This window comes from Strigops habroptila, chromosome 2 (assembly GCF_004027225.2).
Source record: "Strigops habroptila isolate Jane chromosome 2, bStrHab1.2.pri, whole genome shotgun sequence".
In the NCBI taxonomy this organism is placed as follows: Eukaryota; Metazoa; Chordata; class Aves; order Psittaciformes; family Psittacidae; genus Strigops; species Strigops habroptila.
Genome location: NC_044278.2, coordinates 106,705,539 through 106,728,058, shown reverse-complemented (window position 1 = coordinate 106,728,058; position 22,520 = coordinate 106,705,539). Strand labels below are relative to the sequence as shown.

The following is a 22,520-nucleotide window of genomic DNA, read 5'->3' as shown; positions in this document are numbered from 1 at the left end:
CTGCAGGCCTGCCCCTAGGCTGCCTCTGGGTTAGAAATGGTGGGAACTGATGCAGCAGAGCTGCCTGGGGCCACTACTCTCTGCCATGGCCTGGGAAAGCTACGCTTTTCTGTTGTATCACAGCCGTAGGGCACCAGATCTCCATATGCCATACATCTTGTCCTCTTGAGAGAGAATTAAACAGAATGCAGCCACTGCTAGGTCTGGAGGCTTTCAAATACTCAAAACCAGTGGAGGGGAACCTCAATCCCCTCCTACCAGTCGGATGCCAGTGCCTGCAAGAGATGACCTGAGCCTAGAGAGGGATCACAGGTCAGCAGGAGGTACCTGAAGAGCAGCCCAAAGGAATTCCAGCCACTTCAGCCAGTAAGTCAGCTTCATCAGGGACCCAGCTTAAATGCCTCTGTGCAAATGTATGTAGCATGGGGAATAAATAAGAGGAGTTAAAATGTGTGCACACCTGCAGGGCTACGATCTTATGGGCATCGTGGAGATGTGGTGGGATGGCTCCTATGACTGGAGTGTTGGAATGGAAGGATACAGACTCTTCAAGAAGGACAGGCAGAGAAGATGAGGAGGGGGTGTCACCCTGTGTCAGTGGTCTGTGTCAGTGATCAGCTGGAGCACATGGAGCTCCATGAATAGGAGATAGGAGTGGCCTCACATTCACAAGCCCTGGTCCTCATGGGGGACTTCAACAACCCTGGTATCTGCTGGAGGGACAACACGGGAGGGCATAAGCAATCCAGGAGGTTCCTGGAATGCATCTGTGATAACTTCCTTCTCCAAGTGATAGAGGACCCAAAGAGGAGAGGTGCTATGCTGGACCTTCTTCTCACCAACAAGGAGGAGCTGGCAGGGAATGTGAAGCTCGAGGGCAGCCTTGGCTGCAGTGACCATGAAATGGTGGAGTTCAAGATCCTTACGACAGCGAGCAGGGTGCAGAGCAAGCTTGCTACCCTGGACTTCAGGGGAGATAACTTTGGTCTCTTGAGGTATCTGCTTGGTAGAGTACCATGAGATAAAGCCCTGGAGGTAAGAGGCTGTAAGTGTTCAAGGACAGGTTGGATGGGGCTTTGAACAATCTGTCTAGTGGAAGATGTCCCTGCCCGTGGTGGTGGTGGGGACTGGAACTAGATGATCTTTAAGGTCCCTTCCAACCCAAACCATTTTATGATGGTATGATTATGTGAAACCTGAGTAAAATAGATTGAGTCACAAGACTTTACCTATTATTTGCCACTTAGTCCTCATTCTTCTGACACAGAACAAATAATCTCTCATTACATGACCAAGTAAAATCCCAGTCTTTCCAGTGAGGTGAAAGGCAAGAGACTGAAAAATAATTTTAACAAAGTTTTCTAACAAAACACAGAGCAATTATTAGACTTTTTTAAAGCTGGAAATAATGATGTATGTTCTGATCATAGCTCACCGTGGTTGCTTCTGAGTCTGGTTTTTCCTTGATTTTCTAAAGGAGAAAAGCCAAGCAAAAGGTGATCTGAACCCCAGAAAGGAAGCTGAAGTGTTCTTTTGTGCTTGAGGATTTGTGCGGGATGACATTTTTAGTTCCTTATGATCTAAAAATATTGCAAAAATTTGATTTGTTTCAAGGTCTCATAAATGCAGTGTTAAAATATACATTAAAAATTACATCTTCATAAAAAATTTTCTTTTGCTTACCTTTTATGCCAGGAAAATCCAGTTTTACTGACATTTTGGACAGACTATATGTGACATGCTGGTTTGTAATGACTAACTAGAAGATTAAGATAAACAGGTCTAAAGTTTCAAAACGTATCATTGGTTTCGGGTAATACATGTGAGATAAATGCGGCTGCCTTTCAGAAGGTAATCAGCACTCAACCGTTCGCAAAGCAGAACCATTTTAAAATACCGGCAAATTAGACATTTGAAAATTGAGGCACATTAGTCACTTTCTTTTCACCTTTGTAAGAAATATAAATATGGCAACCCTGAATATACAATGGCTTCATAGACTGTAATTCAACTACATAACAGTAATTCAGGCTAAGGCTTCTTCTTGCATCATACAATTCTTTATGATGGGATTCCCGTGACCATTGAAGTACATTTTTTCTGCTGCATATAGGAACTGTATTTTAAAGGCAAGATATCATGAATGATTTCTTTGGGAAGGTTAGAATTTGATTTTTCCAAACGCAACACAAATCTATCTGCCTGTAAAAGCAGCTGGCAATTTTCTGCGAAGGAGAGGATGAGTATTGCTCACAGATTAGGGAAGAAACTGCAGCGTTTGCTATAAAAACATGCCACGGGAAAGAGCAGGACATAAGGAAAACAAGACTTCACTCAGAAATCAGACACTACATCTCTTTTTTTTTTCTTTTCTCCATCTTTTCACATACCTGAAACAATACAACAGCCTGAAAACAGCTTATCCAATGACTGTAGGACAAAGCAAAACCAGAAATGAGAGCAAAGTGTCACTGATAACATTAGCAAGGGGCAGCATTTTGGACCTAGTCCAAACTGCAGTGAATAATTCATGTCATGTGATTTAAATCCTGTGTGTGATACATGGCTTTCACTTCAGCGACAATCTCTGTGTATTACAAAATGCTGCATCCTTCACCTCTTTCAGAGCCTAACCTCTTGGTGGCATTGTTTGACTTGGCAATGAAGGTGACATCAGGAGAGTCCTTATAGCACTCTGCCATGGCCAAGATGGTCTAAGGATGTAGACAGAGCAAGGCTGGTGGGTAGAAGTAGTACCTTTTATTAAGTCAATTTATACAGTTGGAAATATCAGACAAGCCTCTGAGGCACACAACCCCTTCTTCAGATCTGAAATAGAAACAGCAGCTTTCAATGTTAAATACCAGAGAACAATTACACAGAGTTTAGTTAGCTAATGCATCAATTAGACCATCTCTGAAAGAGAAAAATAGTAGGTAGCTGTGGACTAGAAAGGATGTCAGGAAAGACAGAGTTCTGTTCTGAGTAGGTCTGTAGTATCGGGAAAATTTTTAGGGTTTCACTTTTCTTCTGAAATGCATGATTCTGCTTCCAGTTGCTATGAAGCACAAATAGAAAGAACTCAATGAAAAACATGCAGAAATGCGAATGGAATAAAAGCATATATTATGCACTAAAACTATCTGGATGGAAGATTAGAAAGACAATACAGAATGCCATGTTTGGTACAGAGACACCATGTTTCTTGTGTATATTCATTTTGTATGGGCAGCAGAACCTGTGAAATAAAGTCTCCAGAAGTTGCTTCCTGGCCAGCCCAACTTTCCAGGCTTTGTCACCCACCCTGGCATGCCTTTAGCCCAGCATTACCAAGAAGAGTATTCCACTGATACAGTCAAACCTCTCCCCCAAACCCAGATCACCTTCTTATTCCAAATGTCATTTAGGTGCTTCTAGTTTCTTTAAGAAAACTAGATAAAAAGGGTTTTTTTGTGTTGGTTTTAGCTTGGATACAGTTATTTTTTTCTATAGTAGCTGGTATGGGCTGTATTTTGTGATGAGAGCAGTGTTGATAACACAGGGATGTTTTAGTTACTGCTGAGCAGTGCTCACACAGGGTCAAGGCCTTTTCTGCTCCTCACACCACCCCACCAGCAGTAGGCTGGGGGTGCACAAGCAGTTGGGAGGGGACACAGCTGGGACAGCTGATCCCAACTGGCCCAAGGAATGTTCCACAGCATGTGGTGTCATGCTCAGCATAAAACCGGGGGAAGAAGAAGGAAGGGGGCACATTTGGAGTGATGACGTTTCTCTTCTCAAGTAACCATTACAGATGATAGAGCCCTGCTTTCCTGGAGATGCCTGAACACCTGCCTGACTGTGGGAAGTGATGAATGAATTCATCGCAAGCTTTGCTTGTGCACACAGCTTTTGCTTTACCCATTAAACTGTCTTTATCTCAACCCATGAATTTTCCCACTTTTACCTTTCTGATTCTCTTCCCCATCCCACTGGGGAGGGAGTGAACAAGTGGCTGCATGGTGCTGAGCTGCTGGCTGGGGTTAAACCATGACATTTCTGTACAAAATAATCATTACTGCTTTGATTGGGAAACCAGCACTATATTTACTATAATTATAGCAACTTCATCTTGATTAAGAAAGAAATCTTTTACAGTGAGGATAATCAATGACTGGAACGACCTCCCCAGGTACATAATGGAGTCCCCATCACTGAAAGTTTACAAGATGAGACTGGACAGGGTGCTAGATAATCTCATCCAGGCTCCCTTTCTCATGAAAGGTTGAACCAGATAACCCTCCAATGTCCTTCCAATCTGGGCCATTCTATGATTCTAACTATGGCATAAGAATATCAGGGATTTTTTGTTGTGACTCCCAGCTGTGTTTTTAAGAGAATCTGCTTAAGAAACATTGTCATTTTGAAATACATCTTTGGTAAAACTTTGACATGAGAAGAAAACTCAGTGCAATTTCAGAAACTCCTTAGCTACTACACTCTGAAATCCTCTAAGGCACTGGCTTGGTGACCATTATCATATAGATAAGGAAATGGAAAAATGCAACTCACCAATGTTTTTGCTCTTCCTTAGCTGATGTTCCAATGGTGGTTTTAGCATCCTATTGACATCAACATAATTGTGAAATTTTTGTCTTTGCATTTCTTCAAACCATTCTCCAGTCACTCCCTGCAGCCCCCTTTCAGACTTCCTTCTCTTCAGAAGTTTGCTAGAAAGGAAAAAAAACCCAACAGCAATTTCTTTTTAAGCCATTTTTGATATTACAGGCACATCATTAGGAACTTTCCCTATTGCTCATTTAAGTATTTACAGTATATTTCTACATATAATGACTTTTTAAAAGATACAGTGGGACATAATACATTCACAGCAATCACATAAAAGCTTTAGTGACAGCAGAATTCTCCAGCTGAACAATGAGATTACGTGATGAGGTTAAGTGGACAACTCATATGTTTGCAATATTCTCTGCCCTGAAGAAGTGCATCCTTCTCCCTTGCAAAAATGAGGTAATACTTCATAAGCATTATAAAACTAATTGAAAGTAAGATCAAGTTCAACCAATAATTAGAATAAATAATAACAGTGCAATTCTTGAAATATTTATTCACTCATTTAACCAGAAGCAATAACAAGAGGAAGCTCAATGCAGGCCCTGATGGTGAGGTGCCCACCACACATTTTCTATGTAAAAGAGAGCATTAAATTGTGAATTCAGCTAAGAGGTATTCATGTAACATGTTCAACGAGTTTATTACATTTTCGTCTTTCCTTGCTGCATAGTGATTCTGCCTGTGTTTAGTAGGTATGGAAGTAACTAATAATGAATATAAACGTTCTGCCACGCAGAGGAAAAGCCTGAACAAATTACATGCATGTGGCTGCAACTGAAGAAGCTCTTTAGTAGCAAGTTTGGGTTTTAGCCCAAGAGGTCACAGGAACAAATTATTTATCTGGACATAAAAGAACAAGGTACAGTTGCAAAGAAGTTGGAACAGTGCAATGGACATGCAAAGTTACTTGTTTTTGAATTACATTACACAAGTGCCTGAAGTACAGATGCAAATGCAGCAAATCCACGCCCCAAGTGATTGTGATGGCAACAGAACAAGACTTTGTGCACAGCCTGGAGATGTAATACCAATGTTTTAGTAAGGCTTTCATGTAAATCTTCCACCTTAATCAGTGGTAAAACCCATGTCTAGGGATACAGATGCTCTCAGAGAACATAAATTATTTCAGTTATCAATTTAAATAAAATATATTCTCTGAGACAACACTGCTTCATGAAACAAACTTAAAATTAAGTATCCAGTCTGGAAACTGACGTATTTCCATCTGGAATTGATGCAGGGTACGTTGTCTGTACTAGCACTGCCTGTTCATCTGGTGGCCTCTGAAGAACAGGAGGGCAGGAGAGAGACATTTTTGGTAAATGAGTAAATGTTTCCTTGCAGAAGATTACACAGACACATGCACAAGTCCTAGCCATTTGAAATAAACTTATTACAAAGGCAAAAATGTTAATCATCACAGATATTACCACACCATGGGAGTGACTAAACACCGTAAACGCCATCTGCAGCATAGACAACAGCCTAGCAGTAATGGGAAACAGGAGGAGGTGATGAACAAAGTGCTCTCAAGCGCCAACTTCATGACCTCATTCTGCGGCCTTAGCAAAGGGGATCCAAGAGGAGTAACAGCACACTGAGCCAGGCATGAGGTGTTCTGGGAGCTGCTGCAGGCACAGCCTTTGCCCGGAAAACAAGCCCACGGCCGCTTTGCTGGAGCCCCGACATAGAGACCTTCTCGCACAACCGAGCCCTGCGGAGTTTTAAACTCCATCCGGAACGCGCCAGGGCTCCCTCGGACGGGCCAGGCGCCACCTGGCGGCGGCAGCCGGGGTGACAGGGGCGCGGTGCGGAGCGGGCAGGTCACCGCCAGCACCTCTGCTGGACGTGCCTATGTTACAGGGGAAGGGAAAACCAAATCCCCCCACGCTTACTCCAGCTTCGACCGCATCAGGCGTTGCATGAACATGCCTTTGGCCGAAAAACGTATTAAAAATCTTGCACAAACACTGACATTAATACTTAAACCCTGTAAAGTCTTTACTGGTACATGCTTGGCATTATCTGGAGTCATTATCTGTGAATGTGCTGCTTTGGAATTGTGCTGTCATCCCTGACTTGTGAAATAAAGCTTTTAAATTGCTTGTGCATATTTATATTCACACACGCACATGCAGGCCCATATATTGAGCCCAATAGATGTAGTTATGTGAGTGCCGAATAATATTAATACGATACATCATATATAATTGCAATATTGCATGACTATTACATATTTCTCATTTGCGATGACTCACAGCCAAACCACATGATTTCCCTGAATGCCTGCTCTGTCAAGTCTGCATGCCCCCTCACGATACTAAGGAACGACAGTTGTGAACTGGAGGAAAGCCTGTCTCAAGAAACAATTGCAGAAAAAGATGGTATCTGCAGTCAGTATTGCAATGAACTTGCCTTTGAGGCAGCGCTATTGTTACTTGGATTGTAAATTATATATTGAGACACTGCTTCATAGGAGTGTCAAAACACCTAATGCCCTCTAAACCAAATGTTCTAATCCTGCCTCCCTGCCTGCTCCATCCATCCTTCCTCCTCGCTTCTCTACAGCCACTTTGGACACTTGGAGCCACTTCCTTTTCAGAGAAGACAACATCATTGTGACTGGGAAATGTACCTGTAAGCTGTTGCAACTTTAACATTAAAGGCAACTCCACTCTCGGGATAACTTACAGAAGACTACTCCACAAACTGGAGGAGGCAGCAATCCTAAATGACCTCACAGGCTACACCTCGTTACCTTTTCCCATCTATTATCCTACACTAATCCTACACTAATGAATCACTCGAGAGCAATTCCTTTGCACTGTTTTTAAAAACATCTCTTCCTTATTGGTACAAGGATGTCCCAGTATTTCTCACACAGACATCTCCAGGGAAAAGCTAACCTAAATGTTTGTATGTACTAGACTTTCATGTGGGTTATCATAAATATTGTGAAAAGAGCTGTAGCCTCCCTTTGCCACTTCCTGTTAATAAGGAGCTTTAATTGCTACTGTAAGAGGAAAGGTATTTTCTCTACCATCTTCATCCTGAATATGAAGCAGAAAGCAGGTGTGCGAGGTAGCATAAACTGCGTTGCCAAATAGGATGTCTGGGGACATCTCTGCCATTTACAGGGGACAGAGGACTCAATCCCACTTTCGCCAAAGCAGAAATGATGACTCCTATTGATTTCAGCAGAAGCATGATCTGGCCCTAAAGGACTCTTACCACACACTTCACGAGAGATCAGACACAGAGCAACCACCAAGCACGAGGAATTGCACCAGCTGAAAGATAAGCAGACCAGTATTCGCTCATTGGACCAAAGCTCTCCGTGTCTGAGAAGACAAGGCTGAAAGGATTGCAGATAGAAACAGGGCCAAAAGCACTAGATAAACTACAGCAGGACAGCTAATTTGCAAAACCAGCTACCTAAAACAAGCTTATGTTACTCTGTTAGTATTCTTTACTTTGTGGGTGAGAAAAGGCTAAAGATGTTACATAATAGTGCCTGAAGAAGCAGTTTGTTCCTAATTTTTTTGATTCAGTTTATCACGTAACCCCTGCTTTATACATTATGCTGCACTGCTGAACTGTGCTTCTCTATCATTTCTACTGCCAGTTAATTTTCTAGAAAACTCTGGCTGTTATGATAGCCATGGGTAGCTCTAAAATGCATATGCAAGAATATTTTTTTACTTATAGTTCCTTTAAATTTTATAAAAGTAATTTAAATACATACTTTCAAATCATCATCTTATTTGAAAAAATAGAAAAAGAATTATTACTGACAATGGCAAAGACTACCACAGCTGAAGTAATTAGAGAAAATTACCATCTGCCTTTTCATATAAACATGTAATAGCAATAACAACAACAACAACATTCTGGTTTCCAAGGTGCCAGAGAAGCTCCTATGACAGGTTAATCCTACCAGGAAGAAAAATAATGATACATGAAGCTGAGATACTCTTTCCTAGCACATCAGACACACAATAGATCTATTTTCTAAGGCAGACTTTATTCTTACTGGCTCATATATTTTTACTCACATTAAAGCAATCTTTATTTTTTCTTTCTTACTGTTTTCTTTCAGCTACTGTCAATAAACCAAGTCAGCTTCATTATTACATGTAAAGCATTATGCAAAAGTAGATGAATCAGAGAGGAAAACTGACTCCCATGTTTTGGTTGCACACACTACAAAACCATGTTAAAAGATCTAACTGAAAACACATCTATTTTTTCTTTGGATATCTTATTTGTAAAATTCAGCATTTCTGCAGTAATTCTCTGAAAAATCAAGGTTTCCTCTATTTTGATGAGCAAAATGTTGTGTTGGCAATAATGCTAAAATCTCACCTGCTAGGTTGCTGCTAATCAACCACTCCAATTTAATTTTCTCAGTATTACTGCTGCTGTCATTTTGGTTATTATGCATTGATTTTATAATGCTCACTAACCCACTAAATTGCTTTCAGAAGAAGTAATAATCTGAGTATGTAACCAATAAAACTAAAATTGCGTATGGGCAAAGAGGATGTGCCACAACAAAAAAGACAAGAAGTGTGTTGATTCAGTGCTTCTTTCTGACCATGACCCAAATACCAATAAATGTAGTGGAAGGACTTTCACTGTTCTGAACAGGCATCAGGTCAGGCTGCTGGAGAGCCAGATAGTGGTGACAACCCTGGATGGGAAGGAGTATTTGGAAGTGCTTTCAATCCCACTTTGACAGGCACATCAAGTGGCCAGCTCACAATTATGCCTAAACATTTAGATTTAGGCAATGTGCAAAATCAGGAGATGGAAGCAGGTAGAAAGTGAAAAGGGAATTAATCTTCTCTAGTTTTTCCTCCCAGATGTACTTTTAATAGGCAGAAGTACTTCAAACACAAACATACCACTTCTGCACACGATTTTGAAACCCATCCTGTAGTACCCTTTCAAGCAGCAAGAAGCACTACTTGAGCAGATAGCTGCAAAGAGTAAATGTCATTTTGTCCCCAGACACTTTTCTGACAATAGACATCAGATTCACACATTAAGATCTGTTGTGTGTCAGGGATACAGCCAGCGATCATGTGAGTTAAAGGCAGAACATCTTTTCTGCCCTTATTGAAGTTCCAGCTCATAGGCTCATGGGGAACAGCCTTTCATTTCCACCTTTCTTTTTAATTAAAGAGTAGAAGAAATCACAAAATCTGACGTTATTACACTACCTCTATTCAACAGACACATTATTGTAAATTAAAGCTGATCACCTGCTTTAGGATAGCCTAATATGGTGGCAGTGTGTGTATTCATTACACACAATCCACAAAGACAGCGAGACTGTCAGCATACATGAAACATTCCCTATGCACTGAATACCTCTTTCCACTCTATAACTCACAATGTCTTCTGTGTCCACAATTTTTAACTTAACCACTCTCTGTATAGTGGCTAGAAGTCACCTCTGTTTTTCCCCAAAGCACTAACTTCTCATATTAAACGATATGAAATGAATACACTGCAGCTGACTTACTCTAGTTCCTGTTTTCCTTCACCAAGTCCAACACTCCATTTCTCCTTGAAGTGTTTGTGTGTTCCCCTGGGCAAGAGCACAGATTGACACTTTCCTTGAAACAGAAAACTACGAAATATCGCAAGGGCAAGGATGAGGTTCCTTCCCATCCTGACCACATAACTGCTCTCTGCTCTGGCAGCTCAAGAATCAGAAGTTGCCATTAAAGCTTAGAAATCAGGAGCTCAATGACTGTCTTTGTAAAGTTAAGTTTTTAAAGCACGGAGCATTAAAAAGTGGAATCAGGGGAGCTGAGGGTGATAAACCACCCACCTCAAGCTGTAACAATGCCTTGAAACATTACTTTTAATGTGAAACTACTTTAGCAGCTACCCTGGGTTTACAGTGGAAACGTTATTTCAGCCCTGCTGGTGCAAATAGAAAAGGCTGTAAGTATAGCCTTTATTTTTTAAGTTTAATTAAAAAAAAATTAACTTTTAATTAAGTTTATATTTAATTAAGTTTATACATACTTAGAATACGAAAGCTTATAGTCCTTTGGGCAGCTGGTCAACAACAGTGAATGAGGTAAAATACCACTAGTCATGCCACAGCTGTTGGTGACTCCCCAGTTTGGGCTGACTCTCTGCTATTTCCTCTACAGTGAGTGCAAACTAGGGGAAAGCTCCACTCTGAGAATGTTTTACACCTGGTTTACAAACTCTCTGTACAGGCTGCAACTGACAAATAAAAAAAAAAAAAGAGGGTGTTACTTTATTTACAATACTCACAAGCTACCTACCAATATTATATGGTAATAACAAAACTAATCCAAGATGCAATGGAAAAGAAAGCTACCTATCATTTTTAAAGTGTGTCACATAGCTTCTAAATGGTAGTAATTAATATCTCTAATGAGATGACTTCATTAGTAGGAATTTCTATTAGCATTAATATATGCTAATAGGTGCAATGGATATAATTCTCCATGTAAATATTCTGATTTGTTTGCAGGGACAGATATAGTCTCAATCCAAAAACATTGCATGACAGGAATAAGTTTTGGGCTCCTGAATTTCTGTCCTGGAAATCTTACACAGAAATACAGATATACACGGTACGTGCCACATAATGTGTTAGAAGGCTGTGGATCAGGTTTTCTTAGGTATCTCAATAAACCTGAAGCTAATGGTTAACAGCAGACATATTTACTCTACCAGGGTAGAGCTGCTAGTTGATTGTGAGACCTTTTATAAATATTGATAGCATGCAAAGAGACAGCCATCTACACAAGTAATTTACAGCACAAGTAATTTAACTGCCTTACAAAGACATACAATGCAGATGCCATTTCTCATGTTTTTGTATGACTTCCTATACGCAAAACCTTTTCTAGGTAACAATATAAGGGGAAAACCATGAAAAGAGACACAGGCCAGTTGAGAACTCTGAATAAGGGGAATTGGTTTCAGATGAAGACCAAGGTCTCATCTGTGCAAGCAGGTTTGTGTGTGGTAGTGCATGGGTCTAGATAGAGCTCTAAAGCTGAGAGGCTCCAGACTGGCTTAGACATTTGTTCGTACAGAGGTAAGCTCGAAGCCTAGGGTTCTCAATTTGCAATCTCAGGTAATTGTGCAGAGTCTCACACAGAGCTGAGTTAATAGTTCTGGTCAACAGAAGACAGAAGCTCAGAGTGTACCTGCACACAGTTGACATGTTATTGTAACGCTACAAAAGCCTCATTTACATTACTTTAAACTAATGTAAGCTCTAGAAGTTCACACAGTGGATGTTTTTCATCCGGAAATACAATGCTTATATACTTACAGAGATCCTCTGCTGTAGTATCCTAGAATCTCATAATTTATCACAACTTTTCCACTGGAAATAGAAATATTATAGTAAAATAATATTTTAAATATAATATTTATATGTATATAATTTTGTATAAAATACGTATATATTTAAGAACATAGAAGTTTATAGTGAAGGAGGAAATAGACATCAGAGCACCCCAGCCACATTGTTGCAGCTTTACTTGGCTGCAGCTTTGCACTCAGGCCCCTTTACCTAGAAATCCAAATATACGGCAAGCAGAAATATTGTAGTTCCTCAATTATTCCAATCACAAATCAAGCTGTGTGCAATTTACGTGTATTTATAAAATGTAAACAGACCATGCTTTTCATCATTTACTCTTAGCTTTTGTTTTGTGGTTTTGATGTGTTTGGTCACAGTATGGTACCAGTACATATACCTATTTGTTTCTGAGGTAAGACCGATAAAAAGATTATAGTTTCTTGTAGGAGTACAAAATGCAGCCACTGAAATACAGCTTGTTACATTTAACAGTGTTAACATAATAATCTATCTGCAAAGAAGGATTAGAAATGCATTTCATGTGAACATCTAGATGCACAAATCCTTAGGAAAAAGTCCCACTTTCTCCCTACTTGCTTTAAAGAATTTCTCACATGAAATATGTAAGCTGTGAAACTTTTCAGACTGTCAGGTCCAGGGAATGAAGTAATTTTTCAATTTAACACAAGTACAGGAAAGGCTGAACTGAGGTCAGCCCTCAGTCTATATAGTCCTGTGTTAAAGTTATGGACACAGATTAAAATGGGGTCTCTGTGCCCAAAGCTCAAAACTTTGTTGGGCCAAACTCCACTGATTTGAAAAGCAGATTCAAAGAGCAAAAAGATTTTGAAGGCTGCTTAAATTCAGTACACATAAACCACTGGCGAACCCTAAATTTTACAGAAGAAAAGGAGATGGATGCATGCAACATTTTTCAAATGCCGTCAAAACAGTATCTGATACAAACCAATGAACATCTGCTGAAGTCTTGACGTACAGCCCAACAAGCTTTGCTCTCAGACATTGGCCAGGTCTCTTCCAGAGCAATATCTACAGGAGGTGCAAGTGCTGCATGTCTAGATGGACCCAAGAATCTGAAGTACCTCAGGGACCAGACTCAGCAGATGTCCAGTGCCTTGGGCTTCACCACGGAAAGCACGTGCTGCAGTCTTTGACAGTATTACAAGGCACACATAACCTGAACACGCCACTGGAGCACAGCTGTGCCAGTACCAGGGGAGATATCCAGCCACTTTGAATACGAATCAGACATGTTCCTGTGCAACACCCTTTTGACTTCCTGGCATAACCAATTTAATATTTCTGAAATATGTGCAAGGACTTGAAGGTGTTGGGACACAATGTGTAGAGGCTGTCAGCACCTGAAAACATTTCTGGGGTCCTTCCAAGGCTGCTTGCTGCAGAGTGGTAGTTATTCCTTTCCTTACAGCAATGCCAGGCAGTGTGTGTTACACTTTACTGCCATTAGCTGCTAGAGCCCCAGTGACTCTATTGCACGTGCCACTGGCATTACAAACACCTTTTAATAGACATATATTAGGAAGCTGAGCTAAAGTGAGAGTGACCGTACTTTGCTAATGTTTTCAGCATTTTAGACAGTTCTCCATGCACCTCCATGACTTTTTGCTTACTTAGTATGGGAAGCTGTCTTCTTCCACCTGATGGCCATTTCCAACTCCCACTAATGTCAATTATTATTTTAATTTCTGCACTTGATTTATGGAGGAGACAGAGGGTATTGAGAACACAGAGACATTACTATTGGAAAGGCCAAACCTGGGAAGTGCACAGATTTCCTGCAAAGTGCTCAAGTCCTTAACTGGGTCACAATTCCATAGAAAACCTAACAAAATTGGACTGTTCTGCATTCACTATTCCAGAATAACTCCCCATATTGACTGTCTACTCAGTAGCTAATGTTAGTTAATGTTAGTGTTAGTTAATGTCTACTTAGTAGCTAATGTACTGTTGTGTCTGACCTATTTATTCTTGAAGCCTGGCCAATTTATCCATATAGACAAAGCCTAATTAATTCTACTTTCACCATTAAGCTTGGACTTACTTAGAAAACATTTATCCATGGCCTTAATAGTAAGCTTTGGCTTAAATCTCATCAGTCTCAACAAGTATCTTCTTTCTGGCAGCTCCAGTGACATCAGAAAGTGGTCTAGATAATAATAAACATTATGATTTTAATTCTTACAGTATTTTGTCACTTGAAAATACAGACATTAGTTTGAACCGTTGCACAAGGCCTGTGTTTGAATGAGCATGGGTAAAAATGCCCTGAGTGTGTCCCCACTCCTATGGCTCAGGGCCAGTGCTGGAAGAGCAGAGCTGGTGGCCTTGGAGAAAGCTGTCATGAAGACAGCCAGAAGCCTCAGCAAGGGCCACCCCTCCTGCCCCTGGGAGCTGCTTTTAAACAGAAGCTGTCCCACTGGGCCCTGCCCCAGCTACAGCCCCAGATGTGCCCCAGCTGTGCATGGCCACTGCCTTGACCGCCGGGCTGAGCCTGGCCTCAGCCTGGCCACTGCACCCCTGGCCTGCCCGGCCATCATGGGGCCATGGCTGACCCCGGTCACTGTCACCAGGCCTGACCCTAACGTGACTTCATGGCTTGACCTTGGCCCTGCATCATCACCAAGCCCTGCACCACGACCACTGTGCTGTGGTGGACGTGGTTACCCCCACCAGGCCCCGTCCCAGCCCTGGCTCAGCCCCACAGCCTGGCCTCCGCCCTGCCATGTCTCTGCCCTGCCCTGCCCTGCCCTGTCAGCCCCATGGGGAGCGCCTGTGGCCGCAGTAACATGAAGAAAGAAGAAACACATGTAGTGCACAACCAGACAGGCTGTTCCAAACAGAGCTAACCTCAAAACATGCTTGCAGGTCTCCACCACACACTCCGGTGTCTGCCACTACACACTGTGAAAAACCCCTGCTCTCAAACAAGAAGAAGCTCAAAGCTGTGGAGAAAAGGACTTTTTGTAACACTGAAATGAGTGTGTTATGAAAAGACAAGACCAGCGATGCCAGTCCAGACCCTGCTCTGTAGATGTTAAACTGGAGTTACACCACAGACTTCGGTTTAGTTAGCCTGGATGCACAGGGCTAAAACCAATATAGAAAATAGCACGTGAAGCCCCAGTTCTTGACTCCAGGCCCCACCACAAAATAGGATTCTTAAAAACTAATGATGAGGAAAAAACTTGATATGCAACTTCATTAATTGCCTTTGGTTACAGTACACCCACCTGAACAAGGGGAGCCCCAAAGTGGGATCATTTTTGACAGTAATCATTTATCAAAACAAGTAAAGGTTTTAAAATTTTTTGCCTTTTTGCTTCTATTTACATTTCTTCAGCATACTAGTGCTTCAGGGCTTCAAGGACCTGTTTTCACAAGTGTTTACAAACCACTAAACATGCCGGTGGCACAGTATCAGTAGTAAATAATAATAGTATCACCTCCACAAACAAGAGCACTTGTGTCCTGAAACATCCCGGGCGGAGTATCTCTTATGCAAGAATTTCTTTATTAATGCTTTGTTCAGGGAGAGAGCTCTACTGGAACAATGATATACACAAGTGGTGCTGTCCTGGTATCCTGCCTGCTCTCCCCACGCATGCAGCTTATGGGTATTTTGGAGTGGATTCTAAAAATTCTTTGTCATTATAAGAAGTTGGGCCCCTAATCTAGATCTCTACACCCAATAAATTATTCCTAGTCTCTGAGAGGCTTCCAGAGGGTCAACAGGACTACTTCTGCAAGTAAACCAAAATAAAGGCTGCAATGTCAGACCCCCCAAACTGTAAGCAAGACAAAATCATTGAAGCATCAAGAGGGCACTGAGTATGTCTACACCTCTGCAACAAATGCCTTCCAAGATTATGAGTATGGAAAAAGGAAAAAAAATACGTTCCCCATGCAGCGTTTAATTCCCACCTTCTATTGCCAGCCCCATGAGAGTAAAAGTTCAGTCAAGAGAATACAATAAGGAATTGCAACAATGAACTCGGTAAATGATCTGCCGTAAGGCTGTAAGAACAGTTGTGATCCCATAACAAATAACTATGTCTAAATGATTGGTTGTAGAGGCTGTCTGAAAGAAAGTAAGGAGGGGATTCATCTTTCCCACAAGAATCATACGTTGTTAATGGGTCACCAGGAGAGGAGCGGTGAGTGGTGCTGACTGTACCTCCCAATTAATTTCTTTTGCTTTTCATCTTTAAATTTGAGGATAAATTAAAACAAACCTCTGCTTTGCTGCCATCTATTCTCACAGTCATAAGTCTGTCATAGATCATAGATACTGCATAAATAATAATAATAAAAAAGCATAAACCAACCTGCAAAGAAGCAAAACAAATTAAAGCAAAGGGAATGAGTGCTCTTCTCTCCCAAAAACTCCATTTTCCTTTCCTCTTTTTTTCAATTCCTATTCATAGGCAGCGGCTAATGCCTAAAATATGTTCTAGAGCTGGTCATTTTTTCTCACATTCTTCCTACTGAATAAAGAAAAAAATCCTTACACAATACAGGCATAGTTACTCCTCAAAACATGATCTAGCAGGTAAACTGCTATTCAGGGAGGTAGGTTCATTTCCCTGTTCAGTGGCTCAGTCTCTCAATTATTTCCAGTGTCTCATTTGAAAGTGAAGAAAACAGTATGTCCCTTTTTTCAAGGATTAATAAACTAAAATGACACAAGGCTATTGTATATAGTCATAATAGGAGCATTATATTGCTCCCATTATGGACAGACAAATCTCCTAAATAAAAGTTAATAATTAAAGAATTCAGAGCTCTTCTGCCCTTTTAGATTCTCTATTTATCCGCAGCTCTTCTGCTGTGTATCCCCAACTGTTCATTCTCTGGACAACCTGCAAATGTACCAGCTGCCTGTGTCCATGCCACAACCCCCTACCTGCTGCCTCTTTTAAGTAGCTGGCTCCATGTCTCCTGGCTCCTCTCCTCTCAGCTGCTTTCTCTGGGCTCTGGTGCTGTTTCAGTGCTGGAGGTACATCTCTGCACCCAGTGCTCTGACAGTCTGAGGCATCGGAGCCCCAGAGCTGACTGGAAGGACACCTGCTTGGGCACTGTCTGTCTTTCCACACTGCAGAGGGAGGAGCTGCCTCGGAGATAAAAGGCAGCGGCTCCACCTCTGTATCCCACAGCTTCATGACCTATTGCTGCTGAACCTTCCTAAGGGACTGCCAGTCCCTCTGCTACCTGCCAGGCTCTGAAGTGCTGTTCTGAAGAGATGGGAAGCAGCAGACTCCTTGTCAGCTTTCTCCATTGGCTTCTCGGAGAAAGGACAGAAAAGAGAAGCGCCTACAGGTTTGTTAAGCCTTTGGGACCTGGGGCTCTGCATGCAAATATCAGCTGTCAATTCTTTTTTCATTTCTGTCCCTGACAGCTACAGAACAAAGCTTGAGAACATGAGATGGGTGCACTCTGAAGCCTTAAAACCAGAAATCGATTAAGACCTGGAATGTTTTGATATCATTATTTTCAGGCCTATTTCATTACATATGGGAAGTTGACCTGTGGTATTAATAACTGTGCCTACAGCAAGTATTCATGGCATCCTTGTGGAAACTGAATTGTTAGGGAGCCATCCGAACATGATACTACCCTCTGAACATGGATTCCTCCCTGTCTCCTCCTGGGCATGTAACTTCCTGGTCAATTCCTCCTGGGTGATTGAAATATTTGGAAGAAGGAACCTTCTTCCACAAGCATATGCAAAATCATCAGTTTCATTAACCAGGCTTACTAAAATAGCATTTTGTGACTTCAGTTGGATTTCTGTCTTAACATCGCTATTATTATTATGGAACAATGCATGTATATTGATCTACAGACCCTATATTCCATTTTTCTCCCACACTAATGCTTATGATAAATGAGGTTTTCTCCAGGTTGATATTATGAATGAGGCTGGATTTGATGAACAACACGAAATACTGAAGCTGGGTGTTACCCAAGTCCAAAACTAATCTGTATTCTTTCTTTTAAATTATTAACTACGTGATTAATAAGTTTCTAAATTATTTTTCAGTGCATATGGCAGCGAACACTCATGTGAGTTATACCAAAGCTGTCTGCTGCTGCCTCTCTGAACCTGTTTCGTGGGAGGAGCAGTCAGGTACGGCTGGTTTGCTGCTGCTGTTCAAAGGTGCTGCTGAGGCGAGCCACGAGAGGGCACTGGAAAGGAGAACACAAGCGAAAAAACGCACTCCTGGGAACAAACAGCCCAAGGCGCATCAGGAGCTCAGCGCCCCGCCAGTACCATGAACAAATGACGGTCCAACAGGTCACACAGTTAATTTCTGCATAAATGGGAAGGCAAAACTGAGAAGTCTTCCGAGGCAGTCTCAGGGGTCTGAAGCCTGCTGAGGGAACCGAGAAAAGGCCAACAGTACCCAGAGGATGTGCTGGGGCATCAGGAGGAACAAGGGAGAGACAGCACAAAGCGGGGCCCACATATGTGCGCAATTGACCACGTAAGTCACACATTTCTGCTCCACACAAAGGCTATGGAGAGAAAGAGAGATGGAGAGGGCTTTATAAAGCAACCGGTCTTTTCCAGAGAATGCTCCTGATATGCACTGAATTTCACTAAGGTGTGGGCTGTCTGGGTGAAGAGACATCCAGTGGTTCTATCAGGTTTCCAGCGCAGCTAAGCAGCAAGAAAAGAATAATATATATATTTGTCTATAAACAATTACTGTTACAATACACTTGAGGAGGTCAGTATTTCATGCTGCGCTGCAATACATTTGTGTTTATGTGAAAATCTGCTCCCCTGAACCACGGCTGTCATTCGTTGGAGACAATAAGCCATGCAGGATGTCAGGTTTCATCTTTGGATCTTATTTCTGATTTTGTCTTTCAAAACTAACTGGTATTAACACTCTTTTTTCTATAACAAATTAAGCTTGTAAAAAGAGAAAAGCCTGCTCCTGGTTTTTTTATTTCAGATTTGTATCTGGGAATGGATTTCAATTTTTCATTGATCTTTTGAGAGATTTGCAGACAGGTATGTGCTTGCTCATATGACATCAAACAGCACACATGAGATCAGTGCAGTCATTAGAACCTGACTCGTGGTCTGTCAGCAAATGCTTTGTTCCCTGTCAATCCAGTCTAGATTGGTCTATACAGGGACATGATGTATTGTAAATCAAGATGGTCACTGAACAAACTTGAGCAGTGAGCCCACTAGTTATTACTGACTTGCTTCCTGGCCCTGCCCAGCTCCAACTAGCTCTTTCCAAAACCATGCTCAAGAGCAGTTAGGGGGACAACTCCCTTCAATCACTTCATGCAAAAAAAGTAGTACTGATGGAACTCCTCCTTCCATTCCACAGCATCTCCTGTATACCTCATTTGATTGACAGCATGAATCAAATAGCTTCAAAATCACCCTTGGAAAACGTCCCAGGAGTAGGCTGACACAGTGCTTTTATTTTAAAACTTCTGAACTGAAAAAATTGTGTACAAAGTTAATTATCAAACTAATAGTAATAAGTGACATAAAGCCAAGGGGCAGGCACATGGGACAAAGAGAAGCAAATGCAATTTGGGTTAGAGTCTCTGAAGCTCACTGTGGTTATATAGGAACTGCAGGATTTGGGCCTTCAGGGTGATCGCTGTTGTTATTACTTAGATTATAGTAGCACAGGGCAAATCCATGCAGCCTGGAAGCTGTCTGCTCCTGATGAGAGTCCTGTGGCCTGAAGAGCTTACAGTCTAAATAAGACCAGGTAGACAAGTGGAGTGAGAAAGAAAGTACTTTTATTAGACCCAAGAGAGATTAAGAAACTTGCCCGAGGACACACATACAAAGCCTTTGACAGAAACAGGGTTTAACCTAGATTTCACTACAGCGCCTTGATTCATTAACACTTCACCTATCTTCTGCTCAACTTCTAAATGCCTCTTCAACTGAGATTTAAAGTAGACTCCATCTCAGTAAAGCATCACCAGAAACGTCCTCTTATACCATGTTTATTTTGACTGCTTTTGCACAAAGAGAGACCACTTTTATTGACAAAATAACAATTAGAGACTGTCTAAAAGAAAGTAAGGAGAGGATTCATCTTTCCCACAAGAACCATATGTTGTTAACGGGCCAACAAGAGAGGAGCACTGGTGCTCCTCACTTGCACACTCACAGCAGTGAGTGTCTGTGTACTGTCCCAAGTACACAGGCAGAAAAACAAATACAAATTTGGGGGCAGGTGAAAGCCTCGAGTTCAAGAGCAGGCTGTTGTTTCATAAGCCTCTCCACAGCATTAGAATCCTCACTGCATTTGCTCCAGCTTTAGTCTTTCCCAGGGTTTTAAATTTACAAGTATCCAGCCGTGTAATTCTTGATATCCAGCAAAATATTCCTCCTTTTGGGGGGTCATAATGTGAAATTAACCAAAGAAAGAAACGTGATGCCAAATTATGGAAGTAAGAAATTGCCAAACTTAGCTCAGCCCGGGTTCACATGCTGCAGAAAGCTAAGACAAGTTTTGGATGAAAGTCAGTGTTGACACCTGATGTTTAAGCATGCCCATCACAAAAGCCACTTGAGCGAAATAAGAAATGCATAATACAAAAATCCACTTGACAGAAAAGTTACTCATTAACATTCCTTCTACATCTCACATGAAAGCATTGCTTGTGAGAAGTGCCCACTTGTGAATCTGAGAGGACGCTAGCTCTCACTTGCAGACTGCCCACAAGGTACCTCGTCTCATTTGCAGGAAGAACTTACATCTTTTAATAATAAACAGCTCATTTCCCAGCATAATTTTTATTACGTCCTCGACCTTTGCTTTCACTACAACACAGAGTTTTGTTGACTGCATACAGAGGAGATACAAGCCAGAAACAAGGTCAAGGATGTTCTATTTCTCCATATGGGTCATATAAGGTGCTGTGACTTGCGTACCTGAATGAGGACGGAATTCAGTTAAGTCGCTTGAAAGGGTCTTGGGAACAACCTTTCAGTCAAGTGAGTGTCTGGCTTGGTTTTCAAAAGCTGCCAGGATCGGCTCCGGCATCTGCCCCAGGGCTGCAGAGCTGCCAGGGTTCCTCCAAGGTCCCGCAAAACTTCCCTATCACCGCTGTCTCTCTCCCGCGTACGAGCCTTTAGCCTAACCCTCCGCCAGCCACACGGGGAAAGGCAGGAGTGGCCTTTCCCTCCACATCCTCCTCGGGGAAGGAGAGCAGCCACGGGGAGCAGCAGCCGTGACTCAGAGCCGTCTCTGTCACAACACGCGTTTCAGAAACGTCCCGATGCTGCAGGTGCCCGCGACGAGCGGCTCGGGCGGCAGCTCGCTCCCCCGGTAGGACCCCGCAGCGAGCCTGGCCCTCCTGCCCGCGCTGCCCCTGCGACACTGTGCCCTTCCTTCCCCACAGGGCGACACACACCCGCCCGCCTGGCGACCCTTCTCCCTCTCCCGTTCCTCCCAGCGGGGCCCCCACACTCCCCAGGCTGGGGCCGTGCGCCCGCCCCTCCCCGCCGCAACCCCGACGGGAGGAGGTGTTCAGCCTCGTACCTGACTCTGTCCTTCTCAGCCCGCCGGAGCTCCGAGTCCCTCTGCAGCACCTCAAAAATCGCGCGGGCTTCCTCCTCGTTTAAAAAGCTGAGATCTGGCCCCTGAGGCGCTGCGGTCATGGCTTTGCTTATTTCCGGGCGGGCGGGCGGAGGCAGGCGGACAGCGCTGACCCCCTCCGAGCCTGGACCGACACCAGCATGGCCGAGCCCCGGGCGGACCGCGCACGCCGGCACCGGCGGGTCGCGCTTCGCCCCGGACGGCGGGAGCCGGAGCCGGAGCCGCGGCCGCCCCGGCGCGCATTGGACAACACCCCGCGGAGCAGGAGCGGGCGGGGCGGGGCGGGGCGGGAGCAGCCACCGCCCCGTGCCCGCCCCGTCGGCCGGCGCTTGGATGAGGTGTGTGCGGTGCGCGCCCGGCGCGGGGTTCACCCCGGCGCTGCCAGGCGGAGCACACGCCCGCCCGGGAGCCGCTGCGGGACGGTGCGGGTCCCGCCCGGACCCCGCCACGCCTCTGCCCGCCTGGCGCCGTCCGCCCCGGGCCCGGGGCCGCGCCGCCGGGTCGTTCGCGGCCGTGAGGCGGAGCCGTCGCCTCGCTCTCCGCGGCACCGGAGCGCGGCCCCGCTGCTCCGCCCGGGCGCCCTTCTCCGCCACCGCGGGTCCCGCAGCGTCCTGCCGTGGCAGGAGGACATGCCGATAGTCCTGCGGAGTGGAGGCAAGGTGATAACCTTTCCACGGGGGAAGAACGGGGCAGTGTCTCATCTTTGCTGTCCTTCAAGGTTTCACTTAAAGAAGAAATAGTAGAGAACAGAAGTCCTTGACCTGGGCGCTGTAAGCACAGTTCAGCAGTAATTTCATCCTCATTTCATTCTAACGGCTCTAAGGCAGCTCATCTCTGTGCTGGTGGGAGCAGCACCAACGGGTGTGTCTCTCCAAAGCAGGTGTCTGTCGAGTATGCTGTAC

At 43.4% G+C, this 22,520-nt stretch overlaps 1 protein-coding gene across 1 annotated transcript in view; it reads right to left on the bottom strand.

Annotated features, from left to right (window-relative positions):
- Window positions 1-21,680, bottom strand: part of EXPH5 (exophilin 5) — a 37,394-nt gene extending 15,714 nt beyond the window's left edge. Inside the window, 5 exon segments of the mRNA XM_030477481.1 lie at window positions 1,436-1,580; window positions 1,684-1,729; window positions 1,731-1,759; window positions 4,552-4,709; window positions 21,562-21,680. Coding sequence (XP_030333341.1) covers window positions 1,436-1,580; window positions 1,684-1,729; window positions 1,731-1,759; window positions 4,552-4,709; window positions 21,562-21,680 — 497 coding nt within the window.
- Window positions 21,681-22,520: the final 840 nt, after the last annotated feature.